General features: G+C 41.4%; 1 protein-coding gene across 1 annotated transcript in view; it reads right to left on the minus strand.

The window, feature by feature from the left end:
* slc2a13a (solute carrier family 2 member 13a) overlaps positions 1-17510 on the minus strand; it is a 71265-nt gene extending 53755 nt beyond the window's left edge. Inside the window, exons 1-2 of the mRNA XM_079551542.1 lie at positions 16659-17510; positions 68-227 (exon numbers count right to left, since the gene is read on the minus strand). Coding sequence (XP_079407668.1) covers positions 68-227; positions 16659-17232 — 734 coding nt within the window. The 5' untranslated portion in view covers positions 17233-17510. The remainder of the gene's footprint in view (positions 1-67; positions 228-16658) is intronic.
* Positions 17511-17797: the final 287 nt, after the last annotated feature.

The raw sequence follows: 17797 nt of genomic DNA on the forward strand, positions 1-17797 counted from the left end.
ACAGTCACATATCCAGTTATTTCGATACATAAAGTCACAGCACAGTAGATTCAGTGTCCTGTCTTACCTCCAGCCGTTGTGCTGCAGGTAGCTGAAGGCTCCGTCGATGAGGCTGGCAGTGAACTGACCAGCTGTAACAAAGAGCATGTTCACGGTGACCAGCTGCCCCCGCAGGTGAGGAGGAGACGCTTCAGCTATATACACGGGCACAGTCATGGACGCAATACCTGCACACACCAGAAGACAGGGGCAATAGAGTTGGTGGAGTACTATGTGAAAGAAAAGTACAACGTTAGGTCAGGGCGCCAAAGGTGGCATAGGGCCTATTGTGATCGTACAGAAGTGTGCACACTGATGGCCAGTGTTGGGAAGATTGCTTCACTTTAATTAGTTACTTAGTATTGCTCCACAAAAATAACTGTGTTCGTAACTGAATTAAAATATAATAAAAGTAACTTGTTCTTGGACAGTAATTACAGAGTTGCAAACAAATCTGGGGTAAACATAAGCCTGTTTTAGCCGCATAATCACCGAAGCTCTCAGTACCAATGGTTACTTTCAGTCTATGACCCAGAGTTCATCCACTGGCAAAGAGCGAAGACAAAAGCTACAGGGACACACGGCAGTAAAACCTTTTAGCACCTTTTACAGAAATCTTATAATTGCCGTGTTTCTAAATGTGTGTTTTTTGTAGCACTCTGAGATTCCCTGAATGAAAAGTACGTTCTAAATTAAATGTATTATCTTTATTATTAAAACCCGACATCTTTATGCAGCGAACAATCGCCCAACAAAGCATTTACTAAACGCACAATGTTATCAGGGCATTTCCAGCTAATGTCAGTGCTTGTTGTTGTTTGTTAACTACGACAGATGAACCGCAAAGTAAATAAAAATGTCTGAACGGACTTAAAGGAATAGTTCACCGTTTTTCCATACTGAGATATGTTCTTACCTGAGATTAGACGAGTTGATGCGAACCTGTCTGGTCTTTTTGCGTGCCCTCAGTCACGCAAAAAGACCAAAGATGTTGTTAGCATTTGGCCTCTCCCAATGTATTCCTATAGCTCTAAACGGGGGTGAAGTTGGACGCTACCATGATCCTCCACAGGCACACACAAAGACCAGACAGGTACGTATAAACTCGTCTAAGCTCAGGTAAGAACATATCTCATCATGAAAGAACTGTGTGCCCTCAGTCATGCAAAAAACATCAAAGCATTTGGCTTCTCCAAGTATATTCCTATAGCTCCAAAAGTTAGAAGCTCTTCCACGGTCACGCACAAAGACCAGACAGGTATGCATCAACTTGTCTAAGCTCACGTAAGAACTAGGGCTAAACGATATGGACAAAATTTCACATTTCGATATTCATGCCAGATATTTCGATATCGATACGATACGATATAACTATGGGTTAAGCCTGAAGTAAAGAACTTTTTGTCTGCAAATGCCAAGTTTTCAAGTGGTTTTGGCTTTGGCTTTGGACCCACCATTACCGTAGGATGATCATAGATATACATAAAGGCTAGATGTCTTAAGGCAGAGTCACTTCCGGCATAAACCGGCGGCATCTTGCTACAGGGAACCTTTCTGGTGAGCTCAAGTGAGTGTTAGCACAAACACAAAATTTATCTCGCTGAAATCTTCACGGATTTACAAAGGCTGGAACATATTGAAATAAAGATTTTCTTTTTTTATTCATATGTTTGCAGTATCATACCTACATCTCTGAGGCTTACAACAAACCAAACCATTTGAAAATCGATTGAAAATTTAGCAAGTTATGGTTATTTAAAAGTACATGTACCATAAAACACAATATTATGAGTGAGCGAGCTCCCTGTGGCAAGAGGGCCGCCGTGTGCGGACGTCTCCCCCCATTGGCCATCTAGCCTTTATATATATCTATATATCTATGAGGATGGCAAGCCACAACCCAAATACAACTGTAATTTGTCACATATCATATAAAATATTGTATTTTCAACCATTTTTTTATTAAACAAGCAGTAGATATGCTTTAAGGAGATCAAAACAACCCAATAATATTAATTTTAACTGACTCGGGTGTGTTTCCATGCAGTTTCAGATGGAAAATATGGAAGATTTAAAAAAATAAAAAATTTAAATACTGCATTATTAGTGTACTTTAACATGTGTTTGATCTGTTATTTGCATAACAATATTTCTCAAAATCATCTAAGGGGCCACCTGGGTTAGGTGAAAACTAAGCATTTTTCCAAAAAATTAAATCCTAATACAAAAGAGTGCAGTTTTATTGCTGAAAATCTATTTAAGCTATATCTTGCTTTTTTTTTCAATTTTTCAATTTAGAATGTTCTTATCTCGATATGAATACGATAACGCTATATTTTTCAGCCCTATTAAGAACATATCTCAGTATGGAAAAACGGTGAACTATTCCTTTAACCACATCGCTGTGAACATCTATAACTCCACAAACGCAGCAGCAGCTGCCGCACTTCACTTCTGAACGGAGTTACTAACCCCGTTATTTATAAACGCTGTTATTCCCAACACCGCTGATGGCCATTTGCACTCATAATAAACACACAAATTCAGTTCGTAGCCCGAGAGCCCTGGCCAGTATAGTGTCCAAAACCATTGAAACAGTCACTTCTGGAAAGGATTTGAAAATTCATCACATCTACGGAGAACCAGTTTGGACTTAAGACCAGGTTATGCACTGACACAACACACAACTATATTTTCATTGTGTGATTCTCATTGAAGACATTAAAGTATTAAATGACCACATGAGATAATATAGGAAACAAAAAAGAGTGCAGTAACTGTTTCTGAAGAGGGAGCACATTTGTAGCTCCACAAAGTCAAATACCCCCAGAAGAACTCCAGAAGACGGTATTCCCTTAACCTCTTAATCCATCAATCAATCAAACTTTATTTATAAAGTGCTTTCCATACCGAAAGGTATCACAAAGTGCTTTACAGATAACCCCCGGCTTAACCAAGTGCATCTTCTCCAGTTCAGCATTACCCAAATCAAAAATGTTACAGCCTATAATCCAGAGTAATGCCTCATTTGAAAGCTAAGACCTGCAAAACTGATCTAAACGGATCTTTTTCGGATCCCTTTTTTGACATTTTTATCCTTTTACGTTGGGTTTTCAGGATATTTTTACCACATTTTCATCACTTTTTGTCACCTTTTTGTTACTCTTTTGTTGCATTAGCATTCTGGTTGTCGTCTCATTTTTGTCGCTATTTTGACGCTTTTTCCAAGAAGTTTTTGGAATTGGGAAAGGCAAACTGGAGAAAATGTGCTTGGTTCAGGTCGGGGTTAAGAGGTTAAAGAGACTAAAAGTAACTTGATCATTTTTATACTCACTACTGCCACCTCAGGTCATACACGCAGTTGTGGTGAATTAGCCTGGCCTTAGCCATCCGTAAACTCCGGTCAATTATCATTTCCCTACATGTACGTCTGGGTCTGATCTCAGTGGCCGCGTTACATCGGGCGGGGGAGGCGGGTGTTGTCGGTGACGTCAAGTGTTTGCGCCACATCTGCTGGTTGCGGCGAATAAGTAATGGAAGCTCTTCAATACGTTCTGGCTCGGCTCCCGAATATCCAGAAAATAAAATTGAAGCCTTGGAATGCACAAGGAATGTCCCCAAGAGTTTTGATGGCTTGCTTCACTCACTCGGGCTCATTACATACGTCACGACCAAACGCTAGCGAAAATCAGATCCAATCGTTTCAAAGGAGTTCATCCCTCCCACCTGATAACGGAGCTCATTTGTGAAGGTCCAGACCCTTGTACGAAACGCAGTGAGTACAAGGGTCTGGTAAAAGCAGGCTAGTGGTGAACAGGTCTGAGCTCATTCTACACATTAAGACATGGCTGGAACATGTAGGGGGAGGAAAATGCTTTTAAACATGCCTGTTACTTCCTATAATGGTATATATTTGGCTTGACTCTCGAAGCTATTAAACAAAGCAAGTGGATGTGTGTACTGGTGCATAACTTCAAAGTTCATGTTTCAATGCTATTTGAGCAATGTCAGAGAGTCAAACAGATAAAAAAAAAGAAAAAGAACAAACATTGCATTGTTCAAAGTGATGACAGCCTGTTACTGGTCTGCCCTGATCTCAGATTTGCTGTTGTTGCTCCACCACACTGTCCCTCTGATGTTGAGCCTGATGTCGGGGTGTATGTACTCAAGTGTGTTTGTTCCCGGGACTGTGGGGACATGCGCCCCTGAGACTCCGCACAGCATCTGGCTCCAGATAAGCTCTATTAATAGCACTACACCCCCCCACACACGCACTCACTTCTCTGCTGCCTCCACCCTGACCCCCCTCTCTCCGTGGTGACCTGTTGCTATAGCAACCTGTCTCCAGCCAATCTCTGCTCCTCATAGTGACAACTCTGGGAAGACAAATCAATAACCAGGACCATGTAGTTTTGGAGTATTTGTTGTGATTTTTTTCCACTTCATATATATATATAAAGATGTATGTTTATTCATTTTGAAAAAGGCATGGTTCAAGGGTTCTATTTGTGAGTTCTTTTTATTTTTGAAAGTGGGGTATTGTGCTATACTTAGGTATAATTTTAAGCACATTAAAAACATAAACTTCCATAAATTATAGATTCAGGGCCCACAACTTAAACACTTTCAAGTATTTAGTTGTTTATTTGTACATAATTTGGGCTTCCAGCTCACAAAACCCACAAAAACAGGATTTTAAAAAATTAGAATAACGTGAAAAAATCACCATTTTCAGTTTTTGCAGAAAAAATAAATTAATTAAAAGCACATCAAATCAATCAAAATATGATACTTTCAAAAATTCAGTTTTCAATACTTTGTAGGGAATCCCTTTTCTTAATGGTTGCCTCGATGCGCCGTGGCATTGATATTTCACACTGGACCTCAAGCAGCTTGGGTTCTGTTCCTCAACCGTCTTCCTCCAAACCCTTGGACCTTGATTCCCGAATGAAAAGCACACTTTACTTTCATGGGAAATGAGGACCTTGGACCACTGGCCAACAGTCCAGTCCTTTTGGTCCAGTTGAGACGCTTCCTACGTTGCCTCAGGCTCAGAAGCGGTTTGACCCGAGGAACCCGACAGTTTTCGCCCATCTCCCGGATGTGTCTGAATGTGGTGTGTGGTGGTTTTTGAAGCACTGACTCCCGCCTCATTCCACTGTTTCTGGATCTTCTGCTGTTGCATCGTCTCCTGCCACATTTTGTCTTTCCACTAGACTTTCCATTGATATGCTTGACACAGCACTCTGTGAACTGCCAGCCTCCTTAGCTATGAACTTTTGTGGCTTACCCATCCTATGGGGGGTATCAATGATGGTCTTCTGGCCCGTTGTCAAGTCTGCGGTCTTCAGTCTGCAGTCTTCCCCATATTGATCTTAACTGAGACAATTGAACCAAAGTGAATGCCACCTGGGAAAACAGGTGGCATTCACTGTTTAGTAGATGAGAAGTGTGTGACACATATTCATGCCCTGATTTCTTCACAGTATTCTAATTTTTGGAAATCTTGTTTTGTGAGCTGGAAGCCCAAATTATGTTCAAATAAACAAATACTTGAACTTGTTGAAGTTGTGGGCCCTGAATCTATAATCTATGGAAGTTTAACGTTTTGAATAGAATTATGGAAATAAATAAACTTTTCCGTGATATTCACATTTTTTGGAAAGGGTTTGTAAATTACTTTTGGCCCAATACGATCCAGAAAATATCTAATGCATCACTTTGCCCACAACAAAGAGCAAAGGATCAATCTCTAATTTTCCACTAAGCAAAAACTGCAATGCTATTGATTTACTCATCATCTTAGAGCAACTTCAGCTACATATGACTCAGTTATTTGATGAACAAAGAGAAAATGTGCTTTGGGTGACCTAGGGCTGTGCAATTAATCGAAATTCGATTACAATTTCAATAATTACACTAAACGATTACACAATTTGCATAATTAAAAAAAAAGCAGACTTGCATTATTTCATGGCGCTGGGATTATTTCCCTTCACATTTCACGTGCCATGGCTCATGCTTTTGACAAAAACAAACAGCGCTGTGTGATGATGTCATCAGACCGCGCTGCTCTTTTTTTGTACTTTCATGACTGTTCAGAAAACAGAAAATATTCCGCATATTTTTTTTATTAATAAATATATAAAAAGACTTTTTTAAAGGCAACAAATAATCGTTTGAATAATCGTGATTTCAATTATGGCAAAAATAATCGTGATTATTATTTTTTCAATAATCAAGCAGCCCTAGCGTGACCTGTGTCACGTGAAAAGTGCTACACAAATAAACTTCCATTTTATTCCACATGTGGCTTGATTGTTTCCCAGAGATAGTCATCATTTTGGATCATCAACCATATGAATGTGGAAAGCTCTTAGGGAGCCATTTGGACAGGGGGGGTCCGAGAGCTAAACGTGTCTTTCCTGACATACAGCATAATTACAAGGTTTATAATGTAACTATAGCAAAACCATAGGCACCGATATCTGTTTTTCCCTGTGGGTGCCCAGTCAAACGGCCAAACCAAAAAATATAAATTAATAGACAGCGTTGGGCTCAATCTCACAAACTCCTGCTCATACGTCAGGCTTGTTGAGCTCAGCATGTGGGACCTGTCACCGTACATATACACATTTGCCTATGTCACCAACTTATTGTAAATAAGAAAGAGAAGTAGCTCCGCCGCTGATGCAAAACAACTATAACCAAAGAAACCGAACAGTTTCATTATAAGAGGAGGGAAATCTGTTGTTTTTGCATTTGAACGAACCAGGCAAAACAAGTCAATGTAGTTTATGTCGGCCCCAATAGAATCTACACCTTTTAATGAATGCAACAAAAATGTCCACAAATGTCCCTCATAAAAAAATCAGTTTGCAAAATCAGCAGACCTTTTCCTCAACTTCGCTATCTAGATTATGGCTAAGAAAGGGCATCAATGTGAAGACGAAACCACAAACAAATCGCTTCTAAAATCTAATCTGCTCTTTGGCATCCAGCCTGTCTGCGCCGACAGCGATGATGAAATCAAGTCATTGGCAGCACAAACATCCCTTTAACATAAACAGAACCCTTCAGAATGAGATACCAATACTGTGTGCAATACAATAATACACAAAGGTCAAACCCGATGCAACAAATAATAGAAGGCAGTACATGTCGAAATACAACTGCGTTTTCAGGAATTGATTCATGTTAGATTGACAGAGTACAAGCAATGGCTACAAATAAATAAATAAATATACATAAACAAATGCCATGTATTTTAGTGACGTCAAAAGTATATTTTTAGTGTATTATTATATGTACATATACGCATGAAGATTGCATAAAAAGAGAACATATAAACCAGAACAGTGCCTAATGTCTCATCACTCGTCCAGCTCATTATTCTTTGAAACAGTTTTTAACTTTTTTTCCCCCAGGCACAAACTACAGGCACTGAAGGCACTGATGCTCGTATCAAGGCAGCCTGGTGGCACAGCGGTTAGTGCTCCTTCTCTACAGCGAGATGGTCCTGAGTTCAGTCCCCGGTCTGAGGGGGCATTTCTGTATGAGGTTTGCTTGTTTTTCCCGAGTCATAGGTTTTCCTCCGGCTACAATCCAGCGTGACGTTTTTAGTCCCATGTGTGTTCATCATTACTATTCACTGTCCCGACCAAATAAACAAATAAATAAAGTATTCCCAGACAACAACATACAGCTCTCTGCGTGTTTCCACATTTTAATGAAGCATATGTGTGAACAGCTTGCCATGATACATCTGCAAGCAAGACACAACACGACAAATCATCTGTTTCTGTTGATGTTTCGACGAAAACGCTTCGGCCTCGCTGAAAATAAAATCCTCTTTGCAAATTCAGAGTGCCTCAGCAGCCCATCTTCATTCGCTTCTAAGTATGCTTGGCCCCATAAGCCTGAAGAGCACCTGATTTGTAAGTTTGTTTTCTATATTTTAGCATTTACTCAGCTACTGCGGTGATCCAGCGAACACTCTGCCTCGCCTCTTTAAACTCTGTATCAGACTCATGAACGTAATAACCTGTTCCAGCCATTTGCACTGCTCTATTGCGCTAAGTGGTTTGTCCACACTCTGATCTGCTGCTAACACTCAATGCACCTGCACATCTGTGAATCAATTTGATTCTGAAAGATTAATCAGTAAAGTCATTCAATGTACATCCTTCGAGAAAAGACAAAAATGTTTTGTTTTTTTATAGCAAAGTCAACTATTCACTAGTTTATGTAAACCAAGAACAGAAACATTCAGTCTCTATTGTTTTAGTGTTTGTTTCTTTTTCAGCACCACGGACAGCTCCAGACTCAAACACAAGCAGACAAGCAAAACATCACATTGTTGTTCCCCACAGTCAAATCCTCTCCAACCTGTAGACAGGAAGCACCAGACTTAGCTAAAGATCATTGTCTGGGGACTGAACACATTTGTCTTTAATAAATTGTCCTTCAAAACTTCAAAATGCAGAACAGGGTACAGCTCTCCACATGGCATCAAATGGTTAAGCCTGAAACCTGGTGAAATGCGTATATCAAAACATGAGCGCCATGAATTTCGAGCAGAAAACTGTTCACACTGCTTCATTTCATCTTGCAAATATTGTAAGTTAGTATAAACCCATAATAATCATTTGACATCAGACGTGATTTCCTCTGTAATTCTGCTCATTAACTCTCCACTTTAGCTTTCAAAATGAGAACCCTGACTTATACGTAATTAAAAGAGCTAATTAATCACCAGAGTACAAGAAGTTGTCTCTAACCAAAAAAATAGCATACTATAGTATTATAGTGACAAAAGCAAATGACCCACTTAAGCTTTGAAATTCTCTCTGCTGAATGACACTGAAGCTTATGCAGAAAAGAAAAAAAACATAGTCAGACAGATTCATATAGGCTCAGGTAGTTACTGTCCAAGGCCTTTTTACATTTCCACACACAGTAAACCAGTTGGGTTGATTACTGTCTTTCTTGGTCAAATAACATGTATTAACACAGAAGATGACCATATTAATCTCATTGGAGTTCTTAACACATTGGACCCACTCTCAAGCATTTTGCACAGAAAAGTATTTAGAGAAAACTTAAATTCACATTCTTTTAGTGAGCAGCAATACAATTCATCATGACTTTATGCATGACTTCATGAACACAGATAATTACGGCAATGAACTCAATGATTGTGAGTCACTGATCATGATCACGATGAATTCTGTGCAGACGATACAGATGGGGACAAGAACCAAGCTTTGTATGAATCCAAAAAGCGCTTTAGTTTAAGGGGCGTATTCATAATCATCTCACTAAGAACTAATGATGTCCCTGTCTATATCGTCTGCACAAAGAAATGTGAGTGTGGGGGAGGGTATATTGCTGCTGCTGCTGCTCCTCCCTCGTATTTGTGTGCAGGTGTTCTCCTGGCTCGCCCCTCCCTCTCAGCTGCTGGGTGTGGCTCCTCCCTGGGCTATTTAAGAAGACTGGGTGCACCTGGTTGGGCTCTCAGGCTCCTTCCGAAACCATCAAGAGCTCTTACGCCAAACCGGATGTGCATCAGCGTCCGCCATGGCAAGTTGCTTCCGAATTGGTTTGTCAGTTAGGAAGTAGTAGGAAAAGGAGCCTTGATGCTAACTATCATGGCCACTTTAGCCACTTTAGCATAGGGACCTCTGATGCTAACTAACCGGTGATTAGGAGCTATGTGCCATCCCACAAGCCACTGCGCCAAATCCCCCTCGCCCCCACCCTCGAGTGATTAATGCGCAACCACTGTTGATTGACAGGAGCACATTTAATAATAAAAATAATAATAATTAAAAAGTAAGATTCTGCACAAGCCAAACTTTATAAAAGTGATAAATCCATGTTGTCGTCACCACAGCTCAGTCACATGTCAGTGTTAAAGAGGAAACTCAGGAAACAGATTAAATGCTTTTGTTTTTATTTAGTAGAAACTTAAGCCACATGGATCATTTGCATAATGTAGCTTTATGAAACAGCTGTTGAAATAAAATAACACTAAAGGGAAATGTATGGATCATTTGGATTTTTTTTTCTCCTTAAATGTCTTTGTTTGGACACTATGTTGTTGTTGGACACTATACAGTAGGGGGCGACATGCACTTTTGTTTGGCCTGCACTCCACCAATAACTTTAAAGAAGAAGAAAAGCAGCTGTTTATGATGTCACTTCCCCTTCCCCTGTTTAAGGATGGACGGATTGTTCAAATGCTGCTGAAGCTCTAGTTCACTAACTGCATAGAGGTCTAACAGTCGACCCCATGAAAGGTTAAGGAGTTAGTAGCTAGTGTTAGTGCTTAGAGGCTACAATTTGATGGTTTCGGACGCAGCCTCAGTCCGACTCCAGCCTGGGCTCCAACCACCATAGCACCTTTGCACATATTTATTGTTATACCTTAAATAAAAGTTGGCATTAACTGCCCGTTTTGGTGTTTCAAGATAATGCTATAGTGAGCGCCCACTAATCTAAAATATGGTCTGTTTCAGTTTTACATCCTCGAACATTGTAGATAAAGGAGGATCTATTGAAGTGATTAGTCTTTATTATTGTTATTTTTGACAGCTTTACTATGAAGTAATTTTGCTTCCTTGGAGTCGGTTCATAATTGTTGAATCTATTGAAGGCATGCTACTTAGAAAAACTGGGTTCAGCCTGGCCTGACAAGCATCTTAGGTGACCTTTAGTTGAGTTCAACGCAGGATTTAATAACAATTGAGTTTCCACAAAGATGGGGGACATGTTAATGTGCAGGTGACAAGAGCGGTCAGAGTAATTGCAAAGAGAAAATATAGTGGGCTCTAATTGCTGTGGCCTTTCATTATCAAGGCCAGCTCATGAGTAATGAACATTGCTGTATATGGTGAAAGAAATGTAATGCCAAATGGAGAGCAATATGAAACACCTTTTTATAATGTAACAACATAAAATGAGAGATTACTTTTCTAATTCAGCAAAGCAGCAGTCTCCTATCGACTCAAATTGTGTGGATAACAGGACAGACAGCTCTATGTCTATTGTAAAAAGATTTTAGCACAGCATGGTGAAGAGGGCCGTGAGTGTTCTGATAGGAAATTGTCATGTTCAATTTTTCCTGCTTCTTCTAACACATTATGGACAGATAATTAGCATGCAAGCAATATGCTGAGATTGTTTTATCACATGTCCAAAAGGTGAGAATGAGTGAGAAAGGTGTGAAGTGTGTAAGGGAATGATTTTAGAGGGAATCTTGATTGTTGATACATATACAACATACAACCTAGTTTTATCATTAAAATTGTTGTTTCTGCTGATAAATGCACACAAGATTAATGATATTTTCCGTGTCTCCTGTGTAAGTACGTAAATTGGAGGTCATAATATAAACAACTGCTTTATAATCAGATACACAGCGAACGCTGCTGTTGTTTTTCCTCAAATGTAACATATACAAAAGAAGAAAAACAAAATCCATTTGACGACTGCGGGGGCGGCACAGGGCCTTTAATCAAATGAAACGTACAACATATGCTATAGATTTCATTATTGCCTTTCCTCTTAACATTATGATTACTGTCTGACGATGTCTGTGAAAGCTCTCAGCTGTATAGCTGAACTGCATGGTACAGATGAGGACTCAAGAATCTTCTAGGATACTAAGAGTTGGTGTCACGACTTATGTGAAAACTCAAGTGTTGAGTTGTTGTGTAGAGGTGGCAAGGTTGCTGAGCGGTTATCGCTCTTGCCTCATAGCAAGAAGATCCTGGGTTCAATTCCCGGACCATGCAGGCGTCTCTGTGTGGAGTTTGCATGTTTCCCTTCCTCCGGGTGCACAATAGGTTAATCTTCCAGTCAGGTGTTTTGATTTGACCATGAGCCTGGCTCGACCTCTGGAGATGGGTCCCCGGGTGCTGCCCTGCAGCTGCCCACTTTTCCTTACGGGTTTCCCCAATGGCATCAAAACATGGGTCAAATGCAGGGGACACATTTCCCTTTGGGGACAGTAAAGTACACCTTAACCTTAGCTCAAAACATCCCCCCCATAAGATTGTGTAGGTTCTCCAGTGTTAAAAAAATTTCCATCTCAGTAGACTTTTTTATTTTATTGTGATTTGGACAGATTGTGTTGAGGACATTTCACAATCCGAAGAGGAATGGTCAACACGGCCGTGACTCCATGTACCTCTTGTTTATAGTTTCACTAAGTGATAAGACTATTCCAATAAGTGAAGGCGGTGGGGTCTGAGGCCCAATCGATATTGATTTTTGGGGTCCGATACGGATATGAAAGGGGTTGGCATGGCTGATATCCAATATATTTGATAAGATAAGCCTTTATTGATCTCACAATAGAGAAATTCACTTGTCTCAGCTCTCAAGAAAACACTCAAAATAGACAGGAAATGTGCATTATTATTATAGTAAAAGTTTCAATCGGAGAAATTTAGAGAAATATATCTAATAGAGGTCGACCAATAATGTTTTTTTCTAAGGCCGATGCTGATTATTGGGGATTTTGAATGGCCGCTGATATTTTTGGCCAATATTTTGGAATAATTCTTGTTTATAATTCTGTGTATGATGCTTCTAAACATGTCAGTGTTGAACTGTAGAGGGCGCTGTATATTCATGTTTCGTAGGTACTTCAGAGGGAGCTTGTTTCTTCTTCAGTCTGTTTTCTGCGCTTGATAGTAATGGATTGGAATATGAAGGCTTAAGAACCTTTGTCTACAATGAAAAACTCCTGTACGACTGAGAGCTTGCACAAACATGTTTACACTTCCCAATTTCTCTAATCTAAAGCGTATTTTTTATTATGGAACAGGTCACACAGGAAGCTGTTAGTCCCCTATGTTTACCAAGTGACAACTGGGCCATTGTGCAGAGATAATGAGCACACACACAGGATTCGCTCTGGAAGCCGGGCTCTTTGGCAGAAGATATCGCATTAGTACATTTTCAGCTGAAAAAATAAAACAGAAGTGAGTGTTGCCAATGACAAATGGGGAAAAACAACGTGCAGTATCGTATAAACAAAAATGGCATTAATAATGAGTAATTAGCCTAGAGTAGAGGTCAACCGGTATATCGGCCGACCGAAACATCGGGCCGATATTTGGGGATTTTATAATATCGGCTATTGGCCGAGCTAGCGCCACTAGCCAATATCTCCAGGACCGAAAGTGACTTCCCGTTTTTTGCATCGGAAAGAGCAAAGTCAGGGTCTGTGGTTGCTCTTCCCTCTGCTCTCCTCTGTTGGTCCTGCATTGGCCATCCGCCGGGCCTGCCCCTTTAAGAGCTCATCGGCTGCACCTGTTGTGGCTGCTCGGCACCAGCCTGTACCCTCGCATCAGCACCTCCTCGACTCTTTCACATTTAATATCAATTGTACCAGTATATCTTAATTAAAATATTGCCGCTAGACAGCCGTTCGTCTCCTGTCTTTTTGTCAAGAAGTTGAACCAGTCTAGACAGGTGGGGGCTTGTCTAATAAGAAAGTTCCAAATTGTTCCTGGTTGTTTCGTTGTTTGCTAAAATGGGCACTGTTGTGAGCCCGAGTCCTCTGGGTGTCTCCTGATAGGCTAGTGGCACATTCCGAACAGGGGGGTGGTGTCTGTTTGGGGCAAGGCATGAAGCGCGGCAGATTGTCTGTGTCGTCGGCCGGGGATCAGCAGGTGGGTAGCATTTGGTGGTCTGCTGAGCAGAGAGCTGACGTTTATGTGTAAGTCCCACCGCGAAGTGCAAGAAGAGCTTAGAAAAAGTTGGTTAGATCTGGGAAGACGTCATGTTTGGGCACAAGGGAACAATTAGTGGAAATTGCGGGACATTACAAGTGTCTGCGTACATTGTTGTATGAATGAGAGTGTGAAAGGGTGACTGGGTGCTTACTGTAAAGCGCTTTGGGCCTGATAAAGGTAGCGCTATTAAGTTGAGTCCATTTAGAAGAAGAATTGTTAAAAGACGAATTGAAAGCGCACATCATGTTAACGTTGTACAAGAGAGGGCTGCTGCCCGTCTACTGTGACTTTAATTATTTGTTAGCTACGCCTGGATGTAGAAAGTCCACACAGCTTTATCATGTCAACCTTTTGAGGTCCTACTATCATCGTTCAGCGGCATGGATGGATGGATGGTGCCGGTGGCTGCATCGTGGTCCGTGGGGAGGATGGGGTCCCAGGTCCAGTGTTGTGTGGTGTTGCTGTAAAGTGCTATATAAATAAACTTTGATTGATTGATTGATTGTGTGGGCGGCTGAAGAATTCAGAGTCGCTTGGTCAGCTAGATTCACTCCTGTCTCATTTGCCTCTGTCCCAGCGGTCAGAGTTGACCCTTTTGATTACTAACTTCCGGCAGCTTTTTGGGGATGTACCTTCTAGGAGAACATGTTCATGACTGATGTGGGGGACGCACCCCGCCCATTAGTAGCCAGGTTGTTGCTGGTGCCATCATTCTTCAAGAGGGGGAGGAGGATAGTGTGCTTAGGCCTGTTTGTTCCTTTTATAGTTATCAATTCAACTCTTCTGTTATAGAAAAAGAGGCTTTGGTTCTGATCTGGGACAGAGTTATCTGGGACAGTGGCCTCTACAACGCTCCAGGATCAATTGTTTTGAAGGGTTTCACTACTGACTTACCAGAAAACCTAAAAAACATTGATCAAACATTGAACCTAAAAAATTGATCCTGGAGCGTTGTAGAGCTGTAGAGGCTCATACAGCCGCTGGTCACATAAGGTCAAATACCAACAAATATCAACTTTTGTTTCCAAATAAAAAGTTGCATAATGCATCTTTTAAAAGATTTGTCTGAGTTTAAGAATCAGCTGTATGTATTTATTTTTATTATGAAATAATCCAGTCCAATCAAAAATCAAGATGGATCAAAAGATGGAGAAAAAAAGAATCATGCAGCTGTACTTGATGATGTGAGCACCAGCCTCTAATAACGCCGGAGACATCATGCAAGAGTGGCCTCCACAGGCACTTTCACTGAAAACATAGAAATGTGGCTAATGCTGCTAATTGCTAATATCCTTGCCCAGAAAAACACAAGAGCAACACACAAACCAAATCCATCTGCAGTTTATGGCCATAATGAGCACTTGGAGCATGAACTTTGACCTTTATGGCAAGCAAAAGAAAATGTTCAACAAAAATCAATAAGTCGTCACATTATAAGGGTTTGCAGTGCAGCAGGACATTGTACATGTAAGGATTCTCAAATAGGAAACAAGCCTTGTGGGAAAAATCGACAAGCTTTCAAAAACTGCAGAAGAGCAGAGAATGCAAGAATTTCTCAATTGCTTTTTTAGCCAGGCTATCGCTGAACAGTAGCCCGAGCAAAGTAGCTCCCTGAAGGCTTTTCTGTAGGCTTGATTAGTCGTATAGATTGTTGTCTTTTCTTTTTGTCCTTCACAAGTTAAACACAATCTGCAAATGCAGTATCTTATATGCAATGAGTAAAAAAACTTTAACGGCCAATAAGTATAAACAATAAAAAATAAAATTAGAACAGATAAATGTAGATTATCAAAATGTCAGCATTGGCAATGCAAATAAAGCTTTTCCTTTCAAACTAACATTCAATTTCACCTTCTTTTCAATCTGAAATAGTTCCAAGGACCCCCTTCTAAGTCCTTGAGTACCCCAGGGGTCCCCGCACCCACAAAATAAATTCACTCTACAACAACAAAAAGTCAGGTACCTCAGCTTAAAGTAATCTCAAACTTTCCTGAGGCTACACCCTGCAGAACTCCCTGCTAAAGCTCCACTTATAACTATAGCCTAGTTTCTGTGTTGACTGTCTGTCCAATGTTGTGATCCATGCTAATCCTACAGACACACCATGGCATAGACCAGGGGCAACTTCAGGCCTGGGGGCCAAATCTGGCCCTCCAGCACAGAACCTCTGGCCCCAAGATGATTTTGAGAAATGTTATTATGCAAATAAGAGAGGAAATACCTGTCAAAGCACCAAAAACTGTGAAAAATAGTGTCCGTGTTTTAAAATGTCCAAGCAGAACGTCCCACTTGGTCATTTTATATAATGTAAAACAGGGATTCTAGACCCAAAAGTGGGTTGCGGAATCATTTTCAGTGAGTCGCGAGTCTAAAGGGAACTTTTACTCAATATTTTCCATCTGAAACTGCATGGGAACACTAAGAGTTTGCTAAAATGTTTGTTATTGGGTTGTTTTGATCATAATTTCAATCTTGTTCAACAAAAACTTGTGTGGGCTTAATAATGGGTCCCGAAGCCATGCTACTAAAGAACCACTGATGTTAAACATTGGTATTTGCATTAAGTTCTTCGGCTACACAAACTTGCCTACCCCTGACATAGACCATAAACTATGGTGTTCCTGATATCACCAAGTTATTGAGTCCAGGATCAATGTCAAAGTTGTTTGCCCAGGACCAACGTTAGGGTTAGGGTTAGGGTTAGGGTTGGGCTAATTGCTCAGGACAAATGCTAGAGCCAAACAACTTAACATTGATCATGGACTCTTTTTGGTGATATCAGATCGACCATAAACTATATTGAGGGATCTACAGCATTTTTGCAATACACAGTACAAGATCACCCTTTGGTTAGTAAGAGTTTAGTCTTACCTAATCCAACTCCAACGATGAGTCTTCCCGCCAAAAGCACCTCTTTCCCGGGAGCTGTGCTAAGCACGATCCCTCCGACGGTGAAGAAGAAACTGGCGGTCAGGATGCACACCCTGCGCCCGAACAGCCCGTTGAGGAAGCCACCCAAGAGCGCAGACAGAGCGGCAGCAGCCACAGTACTTGATATGAGCACCTCCTGCCACAGTGCGCTCAAGCCCAGTTCCCGCTTGAGCAGAAGCATGGCCCCGGATATCACCCCGGTGTCGTACCCAAACAGAAAGCCCCCGATCGCGGAGAACACGGCCAGCACGTACACGAAGCCCGGAGTGACATCCTGTGTGAACTGTTTGCGCGCTGCTCTCTCCAGGTCCCCGGTGGAGGTCGAGGCTGGGGCGGCGGATGAGGCGGCAGCGGCGCTGGAGGATGCGCTCGGGGCTGTGTTGCTGATGCTGGCCGCGGACGGAGCCTTGATGAGACTCCGCTCCCCGCCATCGTTCACTCTCCGCCACCGCTCGCCCATCAGGTTGCTCATACTCCGGAGGTTATACTCATGATCGGCTTGCTTTCGCGACATATGGATGAGACAGATGAGATGATAAAGTTGTGTCGCTATAAACTAAACAAAAAAATCTCTCTCTCGCCGTACAGACTTCCTTCCTGTCTATTGCCGTGGGAAAGACCACTGACACGTATTTCCAGCCTGTTGTGTGTTTGATAGAATTGCTTTCCAGGCGTATGTTTTGCTACTGAGGCACGTCCACGAGGTCGACTTCACTCCAGACTCCAGATGTAGATTTGGAGACGAGTGAGCAGCGGAGAGATGAGAGAGGCGGGGTGTGTGTGGAGTAGTTCGTCACCAAGAGCGTCGTCGTGACGCAAAGACATATTTTGAAGCGCCGGGCTGTACTATAGGAGAAACGATAGGGGACGGGGACATTTCTGCAGCTATTCTTAAGTGTTTGGTTGTTGTTGTTGTTGCTGTGTTATCGTAATATACCGAACTGTGTCATGCTTTCAGTTTGAAACATAATGAAACACTCTTAAAGCAGTACTAAGTAACGTGTTTACCTTAATAAATCCTTTCCGTAGTCCCTGTGGGGGTAATACAAGTGTTTATGGGATGATTGGAGGGTCTTTCA

Source organism: Gobius niger, assembly GCF_951799975.1.
Source record: "Gobius niger genome assembly, chromosome: 2".
Taxonomy (NCBI): Eukaryota; Metazoa; Chordata; class Actinopteri; order Gobiiformes; family Gobiidae; genus Gobius; species Gobius niger.